The following is an 18420-nucleotide window of genomic DNA, read 5'->3' on the forward strand; positions in this document are numbered from 1 at the left end:
GCGCAGTAACTGAAGGAGGATTCAAGGCGTCCGGGTGTGCTCTCAACTTGGAGGGGCACCGCAACCCGTGTAAGCGATTGGGGGAGGACTCTTCGGAGGAGGGCCAACAAGCTGGCATCCCAAGAAGTGCCTGGTTGCGGGGTTGTCAAGGACACTAATGAATTCATGCTGTTCCAGTACTGCCAAGGAGACAGAGAACGTTCCAGGTACTGAGGAAAGGGTTCATGTTAATTTTCGGTTGAAAGCTTTATTCAAGGTCAAAGACTTTGTAAATTCTGGATCACAGTGCTGACTGCCATAATCTCTGGCTAGCGATATGTTCAGCCTTGAAGTGCCCAGCTGCGAGTGGCTACTCTCTGGGTTGTATTCGAGACTTTCTGGTGATTAGCAGTTCAAGGTGCCTGAGTTTATTCACTCTTGCCCTCTGTTCCCATACGAGACTGTGTTTGTTGGATGTTACCCATGCAAATAAAAACCTTTCTAAAGGACTTTTATGGTGTCAGCGTCCAAAGTTGTTGGATACTAACTCTGGGAACCCCTAGACGTGGAAGAGCAAGCCAAGTGTAGGTAACCGGTAAGCCCAAAAGTCAAGGCCGCCCTATCGAGGGTTATGGCCGCTACACAAGCAGCTGGGGAAGTGATGAAAAAAGGTGGCTGAGGCACGGTTTTATCCCCCCCCTGTCAGTCCACCTGAACTGTACACATGCTGCGCCCACAATGCTTTTCTTTACAGTCGAGGCATGTTTGACAGATGAGACTGCCTGTCAAACTCACCCATTGAATTTAATGGGGACGCACTGCATCCTCATGCAATGCACTTAGCCAAGGAACGATAGTGCATCACTATAGGGTTCAATCAGTCGGAATGCAGGGGTTATAATGTCTCCTCACCTACTGTAACATGTCCAAATGCGGATTTATCCTCAAAGGGCACCACACTCCTAAACAAGTGTAAGAGAGAATTGTTTTTGGTCGGCATTTTTCACAGTAGGTTTATAACATTCATTTTTTTATTGAATGCTTTAGGTGTTTGGATTTACTTGAGTATTGTGAGGTTCCTCCTAATGGACCGGCTACCCTAATAATGGTTAACTTTGTGCACATTTTTTACACTATTCATTCACAACAGCAGTTGCATTATACAACTTCTGTGTGATGTCAAGGGAGCAGTGCCGATATTTTGTAAACTGTTTTTCTTTTTTCCCCAACTTTATTGAAATGTCACAAATAAGTAATAAAAGTACAGCGTGCCCTATTATCCAGAGCATACCATTGCGGTGATGCAGGATGCATTAGGCAAGACTGCTCAGTGCAGCCCAACACATATGATTTTAACAGGTCCTATTGGCTTAGATTATGTATACCTAATTTTTCAAAAAAGATATTATGGTTGGTGTACTTGAGAAGTAGAACATGTGTTCGCCCCGCCAATCAATCATTTGCCAATGTAGTAAGTAACCAGTATAAGCTGGTTGTTAAGCAGTGGGGCCAGGAAGCCAGCCGGGGTGTCCTCAACAACTGATGAGTCATCAGCTGTCAATGGGCTTCCCCGATGACAGCTGAATAATAAAAAAAAGTGCCAGTTAAAATAATAAAATAAAATAACGGCGGGGGGGCTTATCTGAATCTGTAAGCCCCCTTTAACAAGGGGACCCCCAGCTCCTGCCCCCCTATGTGAATGGGTATGGGGTACCCATTCACCAAAAAAGTGTACAAAAAAAAGTTTTTAAAATGAATCCTTTATTTAAAAATGAAAAAAACAGCACCACCGACCTGAAAAAAAACAAAGCAAAAAGTTCCTGCCTTCTAGGATGGCTGCCCCCCCCCCATGCCTACTTCACGCTTTGACAATTCTTATATAGGTAAGGGAGGGGCCATGCCAGGCCGGCGACATCACAAGGGGGTGGTGCCACCAGGTGACGTAGCCCCTTCCCTATATAAGAAATGTCAAACAGCGGAGCCTGCAGTAGGCAGCCAGCCTTCATAGCAGGCATGTGCGTTTTTGTTTTCTTCTTTTTCGGGTGCACGGGCTGCGTGATTAACAATAGATTTACATTGGAGGGACACAATTTTTTTTCTAATAAAGGAGTTGTCAAAAACTGTGTATGCAGGCGACACAAAATTCCCCCCAGCATACGAATCACCTAAAGAATTTCTCTGGTGGGAGGAGAGGGAACTCACCACACTGAAGGCTTTAACACAAGGAACACATTTTTGCACCTTTGCATCCCTTCAGGAACAACATAATATCACAAGGTCCAAGTTCTAAAAATACCTTCAAATAAGCAATTTTTATGAATCTATGTGCTTGTTGAACCCCAACCCAGACTCTCTCAATATGAAACAATCTGCCATAACTTATCTAGAGAGAAAGGAGTCATCTCCTTGTTGTATGGATATCTCAACGACATGCACTTACCTGAGAACTATACAGCTATGACCCACTGGGAAACAGACATAGGCCAAGAATTTTCCCCAGAGGATTGGTTAGACATTTTAGAAAACATGCATAAATGCTCACGCTCTATGTCTATCAAAGAAACAGTTGTGAAACTTCTCACTAGGTGGTACCTCACCCCAGATAAAGTACATAGATACTACCCTGGGTCCCCGACACTTGTTTTAGGGGTTGTCAGACCACGGGCACAGTGCTCCACATTTTCCGGAGCTGTCCCCAACTTAAAAATATATGGAGTCTGACAGCCAATAAGGTGGCACAGATATCAGGATCCCTGGTTACTGTAACGGCATCAATGTGCCTACTCTTTACCCCCATACCAAATATTCCCCCCAACAAGCCAAAATTTTATTAACACCCTATTTGGTGCTATCCGGTGGGCTATAGCCTTAAACTGGCGTTCACACACGGTACCTTGGGCTCAAGTACTCCAACGCATGGAAATCATTAAAATTATGGTGCGAATTTACCATACGATAATGGACACTATGCAGGTTTTCCATAGGAAATGATCAGGTTGTTCTACATATGGCATCTTATAGTATACTGGGGCCATTTATGTGATCCCTCCCCAGGGCACATAATACTGCCTCTATGACTGGCTCTGAATAACTAAGTGCACTTCAGATATTGATAATTATATACAATATTAGCTCAATATATCACAAACATCTCTCTTAGTTTTCATCTCTTCTATTTTTTTTTTTACGTTATGTTCAATTGTTATTTCCTTATGGATGAGTGGTAATGAGACTCACCCTAATGTGGCGCCAATTTACAGCAAAGATACGTAATTGTACATATCAACATGGTTCCGTTCTGACTATATATAATGTCTACCGGTCTGGGTTGCATCCCTCACCTGTTATTTTTTGTTTTGTACCGTTTTTTTCTTTTCGTTTGTATTTTAAAAAAAGTGTGTTTTTCTTTACTTTTTTGACACTTTTTTGGTGAATGAGTAGGGGTACCCAATACTCATTCACATAGGGGGAGAGGCAGGATCTGGGGTCCCCCTTGTTAAATGGGGTCCAGATTCAGATAAACCCCCCGCCCACAGACCCCCACAACCACTGGCTATGGTTGTGGGAATGAGGCCCATGTCCCTAATTTATTCATCAGTTTAGGCCAATATGTATTCTGCTACCTATTCTTGGTAAAAAAATCACAATAAGCATATATTGATTGGTTTGAGCAAGCGTTATAGCGTCTACAAAATAGGGGGTAGATTTATGGCATTTTTCTTATTATTATTATTTTTTACTAGTAATGGTGGTAATCAGCGATTTTTAGCGGGACTGTGACATGCGGCGGACAGATCGGACACTTTTGACACTTTTTTGGGACCAGTGACATTATTACAGTGATCAGAGCTAAAAATATCCACTGATCACTGGCAGGGAAGGGGTTAACACTAGGGTTCGATCAAGGGGTTAAATGTATCCTAGGGAGGTGGTTCTAACTGTGGGTGGAGGGGACTGACTGGGAGTAGAGAGCGATCGCTGTTCCTGATCATTAGGAACAGACAATCACACCGTACTCCCCTGTCAGAATGGGGATCTGCTTTGCTTACATTGGCAGATCCCCGTGGGTGGCCGGCGGACATTGCGACCGCTGGACCTGCACACCAGCTCACCTGCTGTGCAGCGGGCACAGTATCTCGTGTATGAAACGATGTACGGGTACATTGTTTCCTGCAATAGGGCTGCCCTGCGGTGGGCGGTCCCTAAGTGGTTAAAAAACACTGCTACTACAGGAGTTTTGCATTCTGCCTGTAGAAGCAGCTCAATGTTATCCTATCTTTCCATCTACATTAGGAAAATTACAGGCATATTTTAAGCTTAAAGTTTAGAGGCAGGTAAAAATAAAAAAACTTCTGGTTTGTGTTTCTGATTGGAGCTTTCTGGCAGAAAAAAATGCACAACTCTCCTAAACTGTATACAAAAAAGCTCTATATGAGTGTTTTTTTCTGTCTGGGGAACTGGGATTTTTTTTTTTTTAACCCAGTGTGCGTGGAGCCTAATGCCACGTACACACGATTGGACTTTCCGATGGAAAATGTTCAATATGAGCTAGTTGTCGGAAAAGTCCGACTGTGTGTATGCTCCATCGAACATTTGCTGTCGGAATTTCCACCCACAAATGTTTGAGAGCAGGTTCTCAAATTTTCCGCCAACTTTACTTTTTTGTCGGAAATTCCGATCGTGTGTACACAAGTCTGTCACACAGCAGTTCACGCATGCTCGGAATCAAGCAGAAGGAGCCGCACTGGCTATTGAACTTCATTTTTCTCGGCTCGTCGTACGTGTTGTACGTCACCGCGTTCTCACGTTTGGAGTTTTGGGCCAACATTTGTGTGACCGTGTGTATGAAAGACAAGTTTGAGCCAACATCCTTTGGAAAAAAAAATCCATGGTTTTGTAGTCGCAAACTCTGATCGTGTGTATGGAGCATTATTCTTTTGAAATGGGTTCCATAGGTAAAAATATATACTGTACCACTTATTCTGCCAGAAATCTTGTGAGCTGATGATCTTCTGTGATCTCTGCCTCTGCTAACAGTTATCAGTTAGCACTGTTGTCAGGTTTCTCAGTGGACTACAGAACACCTCCCCTTTACGTTATGGAGATGAGGAGAACAGGGCATGTTCTGTAGTTCCAAAAACACCCATGGATCAAAACAGTGCTCCTTCATAGATACAGTACAGTGAGTGAGCATTGTCACCCCAGAAGTGTGCTAACAACAGGATCACCAAGCAAACTAAAAGGGGGAAAAAAAACAAAAAAACAACAACAATGCAGCCAGCACATCTAAGCAATGGTAAGCTGCAACATATTATATTTTTTGGGCTTGGCTCTAGATATTATATGCTTAGTGATGTACTGTGAATCAGTAACAATATATCCTGACGTCGAAGATTACCAATAGTGTGTCCATGGTATCCAAGCCATCACACTCATGCAGGCCATGAGGTGTATTCACATGCCTAAATGATTTATGTTACCAAACGCACTAAGCTCTGTTACAGACAAAAGCCAAGAGATTTCTTCAAAGCCAAAGTCAGCATCCATAAACATATTCTGAACCTATAAATTGTAGCAGTGTTCTTTTCTCTATGCCCAAAGCACTGCAACTATACAGCATCACGTTCTTGACTTCCACATTCCAACTGGCAAAGCATATTTAAGATGATGTGATTCCCTCAAATCCTAATAAATCTATTTGAATTTCCCTTTTTGACAAGCGAACATAGCCATTTTGCATAATAGGAATCTAAGATGAAAATGATTCAATGTCAGTGGTAGCAAAGTTGAGCTTTTAATGCCGGCTCTGTTGTTCTCACTTTATTGAGTTACACATTACAATCTGTCAACGCATGCACCTGTGTGCAATGTGAAAAGTGTCGACAGAACTTTTAATGGGATGTATCATATTCTACTTTCATGTTATACAGTTGTTACTATTGTATGTTATATCAGCACAACAGGAACAATACGGAACATTGGGGGTTATTTTTCCAAGTGCACTGAAAGTGCACGTGGAAGTGCAGTCGCTCTAAATCTAAGGGGTAGATCTGAAATGAGGGGAAGCTCTGCTGAGTTTATCATCCAATCATGTGCAAGCTAAAATGCCGTTTTTTATTTTCCTTGCATGTCCCCCTTGAATCTACAGCGACTTTACTTTCAAGTGCAAATAATTGAAGAACTCTGGTCGGCCGCACTCCAAGATAAATTAAAATGCCTTTTATTCGTGAATCAGAATCACAGTTTTTTGACTGCTTTACACATTATATATATGATTTGTAATCATCTTTTTTATGCACCTTTTTACTGATCATATTATATTTATTTGTGATATGTTTCCATGTTTGTTAGCTATTAGTAAGCACTCTTGGTAGTGTGAAACGCCTTAGCTCTTGTTGCTTTGCTGTGACCCACTTTTGTGTGATTCTGCTTCACAAATAACAGGCATTTGAATTTATCCTGGAGTGCGGCTATCCAGAGTTCTTCAATTATTTGCAAAAAGTATATGCTGTGCCTGCACCTGGGTTTCTCCATTCCTGGAGGGGCGGTTTTCTTGGATTTGTGGACTTACCTTGAGCGGTGGTTCTCTCAAATTTACTTTCAAGTGCACTTGCAGTGCAAAGTGGATTTTCCTTTAGTAAATAACCCCCATTGTGTTTTAAGTAGATGTAAACCCATTCAATAAATTGTCATATAAGCATTATCAAGGTAAAGTAACTTTACAAGTCAGTTTCAATATTTTCAGGTCTGCAGCAATAAAATAATACTTGGTGATCCTGCCCATGAAGCTATATATATATATATACATACATACAGTACAGGCTATCACACTCATTTTTTACACAGCAGCAGGCCACTTCAGGAGAGAGAGATAGAGAGTGTGTGTGAAAGAATGAAAGAGATAAGGAGAGGGTGAAAGCCTTAAAAAGCAGACAGCTCCCATATGAAGGTCTGTGGATAGCTGAGTCTATAAAGAAGGTCTGGCTACAAGATACAGTGTGGATCTATAGGAATAGATGCTTTATTCCATCCAAAGTTCTACAAAGTTTTTAGGCTCCAGGACCACCAAGAACAGAACTTAAGATTCTGTATTTTCTCCATGTTAGTCATAAGCCCTGAACCCACTCACCATGTGTATGTAAGACATCTGGACGCACCATTGACAATCCTGCCAGCCAGTACTGTTAGAAAAGTTTTAAATGTTTATTGTGTGACTATTAGAAAAACAATAACCCTGAGACTGATTTTTAAAACTTACTTCTGAGCACGTTGTTGTATTAACTTGTTGTATCGTTTTGTTTTAACTAACTCCATAGTAAGTTGTAGACTGATTATGCTTTACTATATATGGTAGCATAAGATTGTAAAGGAAACCCTGATTAGCCAAAATAAAGTACCACTGTGTACCAGGCACTCTATCTATGTTTCCTCAGCCAATAGAAGCGTAGAGGTGGTATTATTGTAGGTATTAGGAGGGGAGATACATTCCTTTGTGTGACTCTTACTGCAACTTCTGCTTTGTAAGGTTCTCCCTGTTGTGGGCCACATCAGAAATAAAATGTCTGCTTCTCAATATATCTGGAGTTTTGTGGGCCACATCAGAAATAAATTGTCTGCTTCTCAATACATCTGGAGTTTGACTGATCACAAGAGAAGATTCCTAACAACTACCTCACAATATACATACATATACAAATAATATACAGAGCAATACAATTAGAGGAAGCACTTCCTCTGGGGGCCTGGGGGAGGGAAACTATGTGGACTGGTTCCTGAAGAGGACACTACGGGAACTTAGTGAGTAGCACTCAATACCCCTTCTTGTCTATCCAGTGAATGTTATTACTATTATAACCAATTTGGGAACTCTCCATGCCATGTACATTGGATAGCAATATCAGCTTGTACGTTCCAATCCCCCTTCCAGCTGCTTGAAGTCATTATAACGCCTCTTTCTTGCCTAAGCCTGGCAATACGAGAATTGTGAAATAATAGGTTCAACCTCATTTGGGAGGAAGTAAATGTGTTTACTTGTGCAAACCTGATGGGCTCAGGAGCAGGTGGTGGTTAGAGAAAAGGAGTCACCCTCCTGAAGGTTGAGTTTTTACCCCCTAATGGAACCCATGTGACACAAGCCCCAGGTTTTCGGTTGGATGCCCAAACCCCTAATTCTAACAACATTGAACCACAAGCCTGTGTGAAACGTGCTCTGGGCATAAGGGGTTATTCTGAATTATGATCAAGAGGATGCAGGAAGTAGTCCTAGACCATCATCTATGCACATGAAATCTGCGTGGGCTTGGGTAGTAGCCCTAGAAGCCCAGCTGCATGTGTGAGTCAAAGCTGGGCAGCTTGGTTACATGTTTTTTTTCTTTTCCTCACACATGATTTAGTATTCTTTGCAAAGTGACATTTCTTCCACATTCCCTAAGAACTGGGGAAAATTCCCTTGCAAATTGAACCGTCTATATGCCTTTAGTAAACAAACCCCCTTTGTGTCCTGACTAGTGACTATGTTACAGCTCTGACTGACAACCACATTGTATTCAGAACACGCGACCTGTCTATTTGTCAATGGGAAACATTGGGGCAAGCATGGGAGTCAAGGTCTAGGAGTGTAATGCAGTGGAACCCAAGCTTTACATATTTTATAAATACTTCTTTTGGCATTTGTAGTTCAGCACATATCCCTGCGTTTTGCTTTTTCTATTAAGTCAGATTCATAAATCCAAGACTGGAGAAATGAGATCAGTGAAATAGCAGGTAAAATCTGTCTAACTATATATACAGCAGGGATATGCAATTAGCGGACCTCCAGCTGTTGCAAAACTACAAGTCCCATCATGCCTCTGCCTCTGGGTGTCATGCTTGTGGCTGTCAGAGTCTTGCTATGCCTCATGGGACTTGTAGTTTTGCAACAGCTGGAGGTCCGCTAATTGCATATCCCTGATATACAGGAACTCCTACAGTCATACCTCTTAACATTTTGAGATAGGAATGAGGGACACCTACTACCAAACGTATGTAGGCATAGGACATGTCCCTTGCCACACTCCCTTAAAGGAGAATTAACCAAAAAAAAAAAGTTTAATTAAATCCACAAGGGCTTTTTTTTACCACTACTATTTATTATATTGGCTTTTAAAATGTACAAATGCAGCAATTTAGAATTTGGATGAAAGGTTTAGCACTGGGAAACACTTTTTGAAAGATAAAAAGTGTATTTTATATACAACTATATAGATCAGACCAAAATGAGGGACAAATGAGGAGGAATGAGGGACATTGCTCCAAATCAGGTACAGTCCTTCAAAATCATGGACAGTTGGGAGCTATGCCTACAGTAGATGACTGTGGTGGGTACCTGTCACCAGTATAGGCCCAGATCAAAGCTTCATTACAGGTTCCATTGCTCAGACAATGGTTTCCTTGCTCCTACAACATAGGGACACTATATGATGTAATTTCATGCAAATACATGAACAGCTTTGATCTCAGAGCAGCAATTCTTGTAGATAAGATTTTGTATCTTCCTCACTTCTGCTGTATAGATTGTACAGACATTTACAACTAATTAATCTATAAACAGAGTACTGGAGTGGGAGACACATGAAAACGATTCAGCTTTTTTTTTGGAATGCAGCTTATACCTGTGTTTAAAATCAATGTGGCACAAGGTTAGAGGGCATGGGAAAGCTTAAAGCAACGGCTAAACCAATTACTGCAGTATGGAACAGATTTTAGGCTCGCTGATTAATGGCAGTGATTGGTTTGAAGTTTTGGAGAACAAATCTGCCTGCAACTGTGTATTTATTGGTTTATGGTTACAAGTGCACATAGTGGCTGCAGAGCTTTTATCACATCAGGTCAAAGTTGACCAAAACCTGCTAAATCTATTTGGATAATAATGTTTATGTACTGTAATCACTGCTGACTTACTAAAGTCACCGGCAACACACAAACAATTTGACAGTGCTAGCAATACAAGACTGACATTCTAATTTCAGATCAATGGTGTACTCTTTCCAATACATGATTTATTAATTATTACTATTAATACAATCAATATGTGTTAACCACGTATACCTATAGAGACTGACCAGAGCATTTTTTGCGATTCAGCACTGCGTCATTTTAGCTGACAATTTCGCGGTCGTGTGACATTGTACCCAAATAAAATTAACATCCTTTTTTCCCCCACAAATAGAGCTTTCTTTCCGTGGTATTTTATCACCTCTGCGGTTTTTACTTTTTGCGCTAGAAACAAAAAAAATCGACAATTTTTTTTAAAAAAACTATTTTTTACTTTTTGCTATAATAAATATCCCCAAAAAATATATTAAAAAAAACAAATTTCTTTCACAGTTTAGGCCGATATGTATTCTTCTACATATTTTTGGTAAAAAAAAATCGCAATAAGTGTATATTGATTGATTTGCGCAAAATGATAGTGTCTACAAAATAGGGGTTAGATTTATGATATTTGAATTATTATTATATTTTTTACTAGTAATGGCGGCGATCTGCAATTTTTATCGGGACTGCGACATTGTGGTGGACAGATTGGACACATTTGACACTATTTTGGGACCATTAACATTTATACAGCGATCAGAGCTACAAATAGCTACTGATTACTGTATAAGTGACACTGGCAGGAAAGGGGTTAAACACTAGGGGGCGATCAAAGGGTCTATAAAAAGAAGAACCAACTCCAGGTGTCTGCTTCCTAATGATCTCTCCCCTCTCCAGGCAGTGGGTGTGACTTGATATGCAACCATATGCAAAAATTGAACAAAAAGGTCCGGATGGCCGAACGAATAACGAATTATTTATTGTTATAATAAATCCATACAGCAAGGATAAAACCACTAACGCATTTCACACCGTTATAGCAGGTGCTTATTCATAGCTAAGTTTTAAAATAATGACAAAGACATATATATGCAAGCAGGCAAAGCCGTAAATTGGTGTAATTAACCACTTCAATACCAGGCACGTAAACACCTTCCTGCCCAGACCAATTTTGAGCTTTCAGCGCTGTCGCACTTTGAATGACAATTGCGCGGTCATGCTACACTGTACCCAAATGAAATTTTAATCATTTTTTTCCCACAAATAGAGCTTTCTTTTGGTGGTATTTGATCACCTCTGCGGTTTTTATTTTTTGCTAAACAAATAAAAAAATACTGAATTTTTTAAAAAAAAAATGTTTTTTTTTGTTTCAGTTTCAAAACTTTGCAAATAAGTAAGTTTTCTCCTTCACTGATGGGCACTGATGGGGTTACACTGATGGGCAATGATAAGGCGGCACTGATGGGCACCGATGAGGTGGCACCAATGAAGTGGCACTGATGAGGTGGCATTGATGGACACCGATATATGGCACTGATGGGTGGCACTGATGGGCGACACGGATGGGCACTGATAGCTGGCACAAATTGGCACTGATAGCTGGCACGGATTGGCATGGATGGGCATGGATAGGTGGCACAGGTGGGCATGGGTTAGTCGGCACAGGTGGGCATGGGTAGGCGGCACAGGTGGGCATGGGTAGGCGGCACAGGTGGGCATGGATGGGCACTGATAGGTGGCATGGATGGGCACTGATACGCGGCACAGATGGGAACTGATAGGCGGCATTGTATTATAATATATTGTACTAATGGATACCAATCAGTGCCAATCAATAATGCATGCCAATCAGTGATGCCCATTGTGGGCACTGATTGGCATCCATTATGGGCACTGATTGGCATCCATTGTGGCACTGACTGGAATCCCTGGTGGTCTAGGGTGGCATACCTTGTCCTGGGCATCCCTGGTGGTCTGGTGGCGTCCCTGGTGGTCCAGTGTGGGCATCCTCGGGGGGGGCTGTGCTAATAATTGATCAGCACAGACCCCCCCTGTCAGAGGAGCAGCCGATCGGCTCTCCTCTACTCGCGTCTGACAGACGCGAGTGAGGAAAAGCCGATCACCGGCTTTTCCTATTTACATTGTGATCAGCCGTGATTGGACACGGCTGATCATGCGGTAAAGAGTCTCCGTCGGAGACTCTTTACCGAGATCGTAGTTGCCGGGTGTCAGACACCCTGCAACAACGATCGCCGCGATGCGCGCCCCCGGGGGCGCGCAGCAGCTCATAATCCTGATCACGTCATATGACGTCCGGTCAGGATTATGCAACCACTTTGCCACTGTCTATTTGTTATAGGGCGGGCGGCAAGTGGTTAAGTGCGGCCATCCAGACCTTTTTGTTAAATTTTTGCACAAGGGGTTAAGTATGTTCCTTGGATGTGTTCTAACTGTAGGGGGGATGGGCTCACTACTACATGACAGAGATCACTGCTCCCGATGACAGGGAGCAGTAGATCCCTGTTATGTTGCTAGGCAGAACAGGGAAATGCCTTGTTTACATCTCCCCGTTCTGCCTCTCCTTGCTGCAGTCACGGGTCGCTGGTGAACATTTTTTTGAGTTTGCGGTACTCACGGCCATGCTCCCGTGGTGTGCGCATGCCCGCTAGGTGGCAAATTCAAAGGGACATATGGGTACGCCCTTTTGCCTGCCTGTGCCATTCTGCCAACGTAAATCGGCGTGCTGCAGTCGGCAAGTGGTTAAAAACTCAAAAAAAGTGAAGTCTTGATATGTTATAGGGAACATCTAAAAATGTAAATTGTAATTAAGCAGTGCCCTGGCAATTATTTTTTATCTTGTCTTGAATCTGACCTAAAAAATGCATGTCTTAGGATGTGAGAGTGCCTAGGCATTCCTCTGCATACAGTCTTATAGCTGTATGTTGGCTGCCTCTGACTGCTAGTCTCGGGAGATTTATGAGTGAGATCATCAATAAATCCTGTATACTCATAATATAATGAGTATACAGGATTTAAAAAGTGCTAACAGTTTTAAATCCTGTATACTCCTGTATACTCATAATATAATGAGAATATAATGAGTATACAGGATTTAAAAAGTGCTAACAGTTTCAGCACTTTCATTTAAATAAAAAGAAGGAAGACAGTACAGTTACGATACAATTCAAGACAAGACTGAATCCTCTATTGGCATGAGCAGTAATTCGATTAGATGTGTCGTACCATCATCCAGAGATTGTTTGTCATTTAACATTTGGATATCCTGATTTTATATTGTTATGTATAACAAAGCATTGTTACATGTTTATCAAACAATGGGGTTATTTACGAAAGGCAAATCCAGTTTGCACTACAAGTGCCAAGTGCACTTGAAATTGCACTGAATGTGCACTTGGAAATGCAGTCGCTGTAAATCTGAGGGGCAGATCTGAAATGAGGGGAATCTCTGCTGATTTTATTATCCAATCATGTGCAAGCTAAAATGCTGTTTTTAAAATTTTCCTTGCATGTCCCCCTCAGATCTACAGCGACTGCACTTCCAAGTGCACTTTCAGTGCAATTTCAAGTGCACTTTGCACTTGTGGTTTGCACTTGTAGTGCAAAGTGGATTTGCCTTTAGTAAATAACCCCCATTGCGTCTACAATGTTTAAGCTGGTACCGAGATAGTCCAAAACAACTTGTCCTTAATGGGTGACTGGTAGGGGACCGCTTTCCTGATCTTTCGCTTACAATCCAAGACAAGAAGGTAGGAGGGTCCTGCTTTTGACCATTTACAACCTTAAATGGAGTGTAAGTGATACAAAAGGTAATAGCTTTGAGCCCTGGTTCACATTGGTGCGATTTGACATGTGGTTTGACATGTGTACATGTCCTTATTTGGCCGGCTGCCGACCAGCGCTTTTAGCCAATGTCTGGGGGGGTCCCCCTGTCAGAACACAATAGATCAATGGGGAGATTGCTGTACTAGAATCGCATAGTACAGCAAGTTCTTCAGTTTTTTTCATTCAGTGCGCTGGGTTGAACCCAAAAAAATAATAGTGTGTACCAGGCTTTGTACCAGTAATCCATGCCTATATAGCTGTGGCCAGTCCGTGTACGTACTCATTGTTTATATTTCCCTGTAGATCATCACACTGGAATCATCTGAGAAAGTATCAGAGAATGATCTGCCAATCACAAGAGGCACATCCACGTGGAATACGGACTTCCTGCCCGATGCCATTCCGCTGCTGAGCCCAGGAGGAATATTCAGAAAGTCAGTTAAATCTCCACCAGGTGAGAATAGGAGATAACATGAAAAGAAAACATATCTATTTTATTTTGTGAGTAAATAGCCAATCAGAGCTTGAGGCACAAATATACAGAATTTTATCATTTATCATAAAGAATACATTTACATACTGCAATATTTTCTGTATTTAGGTAGGTATGGTCCTCTAGAAATAATGTGGCCCCTTGAAAATGTATTACATTTCACAGGGCCGTAGATTATTTTTTTTCCTGGGCGGGGGGGGGGGGGGGGGTGGGTTCAGGTCTTTCAAACTTAAAGGCATCATTTACACTTTTATGTTGGGGGAGGTACGGTAAAAATTGTGACAGCAGAGTGGGGCCATGAGACTGTTGTTCATTGCAGCACAGCAAAAATGATCCCCATTCAACTGAATAGAACACAATGCATGCAGTTGTGGTGTGGTAGTGTACTCATTAGTACAGCGTGCTCCTCCTAAGCTCCATAGTTTTTTTTTTATACTTAAAAAAACTTACCGTGTGAACCAGGCTTAAGATCTCATTCATATGTTCTAAATGGCCATGGAATGGCAAATATACCATGAATACCTACAACCAGAACCCAGATGTTCCAATTTTTGTCAGCTGTTCAGCCTGTTCACCTGAGTGATGGGCTGAAAAGAGCCACTGCTGTTAACATGTATCTGCACATCCAGTGGTCCCCATGTTTAAGCTCCAGGGGACAAAGCAAAACACATTGAGTTGTAGTCTGGAGGGAACCCAGGCTGAGGGCTCTCCCATCACTACTACATTACCACAGGATTCCGTGGATGTGCGGCACCAGGGTTTTTTTTTCTCTCTTCCCTTCAGTGACTACAGGAGCTGGGATGAGCTCCATCCCTTGCCGGCACTCCTGCAGCACATTCGGTATCATCTACATTACTCCCTACATTGATTAAGCCTGAGCGGCACACTAGCAAACTGTGGGTCACAGTGGTTACCTGCTGTTAGGGACAAATTTCTGACCCTGGATGCAGAGAGATTTTATCCAAGGGCAAAAAGGTATCTCTACCTGCAGGTAACAACTGGATGTACAGATACATGTGGATACATGTTTACAGCAGCAGACAGCCTTGGCTCTTTACAGCCCATCACTCAGGTGTACAGCTTGAGCAGATATTAGAACATCAGATCCTGGGTGCAGGTATTTGCAGTATACTTTCTGCACCATGGTCATGTAGGGTATATGAATGAGACCCAAGACTGGACTTTAGCTAACCTTACTGTGTAAGTTGAGCAGGTGCAAGTGGCAACATATTGTGGTGGGCAGTAAATTCAGTGATTTATTTGGGCTTGTGGGCGTTGAACCACGACCGACGACGTGCAGATGCTCCCCCCCCCTCTTCCGCCCCCTCATCTTTTTAAAAAAAGAGCGCTTTCCCACGTGAGCGAGGGCCCCGATCCGACCAGATTGCACATGGAGGGGGGGGGGGATGGGGAGGAGGAGAGAGGAGGGTAGGTGGATGGAGAGCCACCATAATGGCAGCAGGAGCATCCCACATCCTACCTGGATCTTGGGCTCAGAGGAAGCATACAGCTTGTGACACTGAGCAAGACCGACAAGCATGGAACAGGTACATTTTCCGGCTGCAGGGTTCTGTGGTAAACTAAACAGACCCAATCTTCACCGCTCACTGTGGGCTCCGTTAAAAAAACCTTCAGGGACTGGGGCTCCCTTTTTATTGGGGGATCCATAGATCTGGGCCTGTAAAAAGCACCCCGCAAGGAATATGGCTGAAAAAAACAAGTACTGAATCCCGGGGTCCAGCTCTCTAAAAAGAGAAGCGTAACAGGTAAAACCTTGTTTCTTTGGACACGAGGCTTGGGTTCCATTCAATTCGGCCTGGAAAAGACACTTTGAATAGATCCGGTTGTATGGCTTGCCCCAGCAAGGAATATTCCAGTGGAGCTCAGCACAGCACATCTTTACTCATGACCAATACTTAAGACACTGGCGAAAAAACTGAGGTACTCCCTGTAAGGGGAGGGGTTATATAGGAAGTTGAACTTCCTGTTTAGGGTGTGCCAGTGTGCATCAACAAAAGGTGGCCTATATAACCCACATAGTATGGGTCTGTGTCCCGTGATGTACAATTAAGAAATAAAAAATATTGTGCACTGCCTACCACATGATGGTGCCCTTTGCACCTGGTCAATATGGTTGACTTTTATTCAGTCATAAACTGTAGCAAACCCAGCCTTTGAACTTGTACCTACAAGTAAGCCTATAATAAGACTTATCTGTAGGTATAGTGAATATCTCCTAAACTTGTGGTATTTAGGAGATATTCACATGGAAAGCAGCCGGGATGTCACCGGTGCATGCGCTCTAAAGGGTCGGCATACTGCGTGGTACTTCTCCTGGGCAGTTCGTTCTGCACTTTTGTGACCCATTATTAGCCAACAGCCAGCTATGGCCTGCTGTCAGCTAACCTTGCTCAGCATGTCCAGGCTGTGGAAAGATCCCAACTTTAGTTAGGACTCACCCAGATGCCTGGACCAGCAGCTCACTCAGCCTCTCAGTGAGCCACAGAGACCCTGAGCCAGCCACTCCTCCTCCACGGCCTGGCATTCCGGTGAGCTTGGGGGAGGGGGGGCAGAGCCAGGGAATGACAGCCACCACTCTTTGCTCACTGAAGGCTCACTGAAGGCCGAGAACTAAGTAATCAGCAGTCTTTGATCACTCTGTTGTTGGGCTTAGAAGCAGCTGGGGACAGATCCAACATTGGATCGATGCTCCATCCACCTAGGTAAGTATAATTAACCACTTGCCTACCAGGCACTTACACCCCCTTCTTGCCCAAGCAGTTTTTCAGCTTTCAGAGCTGTTGCACTTTGAATGACAATCGCGTGGTCATGCTACACTGTACCCAAACACATTTTTTTATAAATTTCTTCACACAAATGGAGTTTTCTTTTGGTGGTATTTAATCACTGCTGGGTTTTGCTAATGGGCACTGATTGGTGGCACTTTTGGGCATTGGTGGGCACTGATAGTTGTCATTGGTGGGAAATGGTGGGCACTGATTGGTGACACTTTTTTTCTTTATTGTAATCAGGGCACTGATGATCAGTACCCTGACTACATTGCTGCATGTCCCCCTGTGAGGAGATGCTGCTGCTTGGCTCTCCTCTCCTACACTCTGTCATTGTGAGGCGAGGATAGCCGATTACCGGCACTTCCTTGTTTACATGTGACTGGCTGTGATTGGACACAGCCAAACACATGGTTAAAGAGCCGCAGACAGCTCTTTACAGAGATTGGGGCTGCGCCGTGTCCTAGCAACACGGCATGGCCATGATCGCCATGCCCCCACGGGTGCGTGAGAGTGGCTGTTCGAGGACGCCATCCCAGAATGAGAGATGAGAGCTGCACCACCCTGTTGTCATTTGACAGACAAAGAAAAAAAATCCCCCTCTCCCTCCTAAGAACTCTCTCTCCCCAAGTAAAGATTCCCACTGTAAAATATCTCCCTCCCTAAAATATTCCCCCCAAAAATTAAACCCCCTGTCTCAAAACAGAACCACTAAAGCATACATATCTCCCTCAGTCAATATCCTTTCCGACAGCAAAGATTTTGAATTATGAAGATAATCTCCCTTCATCCAAACCCCCTCCCAGAAGCAAATCCCTGCCATTAACCACCCCCTGTAAACTTCTCTACAAGAAACTCTCCCCTTCTCCAAAAGCAAACCCACTCCCTTTCCTTAACCCCCCACCAAAAGAAACTCTCCAGACTGGAATTCTCACTTTCTCCTTCCTAAAGCAGAAAATGTATGCCTCCCTACTTACCAGCCCTCAGATTCAGCAGGGCACAGAATTAGGAAAACGTCTGCATCCCCAGTCTCTCTTCGGGTGTGTCATATGATACCTCGAGGAGGAGTCTAGGAGTTCCCTCAACTGTGCACTGTCAGTTGCCCGCATCTAAGACCTTGCAGTAATTTCATGCTTTTCCCCTTATTAAACTGAGGGGATGGGGTACAATAGAAGGGGGGGCTGGCTGCTGCACTTCGAAACTCTGATTTTACTAGAGATTGAGACCATTGCAACCCAATCAAAATCTAAAATACATATTTTATACATGTAAAGTATGTAACGTTCGCTTAATGGCTCTTTTATTCAGGAATAATGGCAACATTTGTGCATCTAATAACTGGTATGTCTTCACCTTTCTTCCCATTGCCCAGATATGCAAATTAATACTATCAATACATCACTTAAATATAGTGCATGTTAAAACTTACTGCAAAACAACAGTAAACATAAAAAGTATAAC

The 18420-nt window shown here is 42.9% G+C and overlaps 1 protein-coding gene across 1 annotated transcript in view; it reads left to right on the forward strand.

Annotated features, from left to right (window-relative positions):
- Window positions 1–18420, forward strand: part of COL26A1 (collagen type XXVI alpha 1 chain) — a 558415-nt gene that overhangs the window by 511054 nt on the left and 28941 nt on the right. The window contains exon 5 of the mRNA XM_077480518.1: window positions 13981–14131. Coding sequence (XP_077336644.1) covers window positions 13981–14131 — 151 coding nt within the window. The remainder of the gene's footprint in view (window positions 1–13980; window positions 14132–18420) is intronic.

The sequence above is a fragment of the Lithobates pipiens genome, unplaced genomic scaffold, assembly GCF_037356315.1.
Source record: "Lithobates pipiens isolate NorthernLeopardFrog02 unplaced genomic scaffold, aLitPip1_a1.2 Scaffold_16, whole genome shotgun sequence".
Taxonomy (NCBI): Eukaryota; Metazoa; Chordata; class Amphibia; order Anura; family Ranidae; genus Lithobates; species Lithobates pipiens.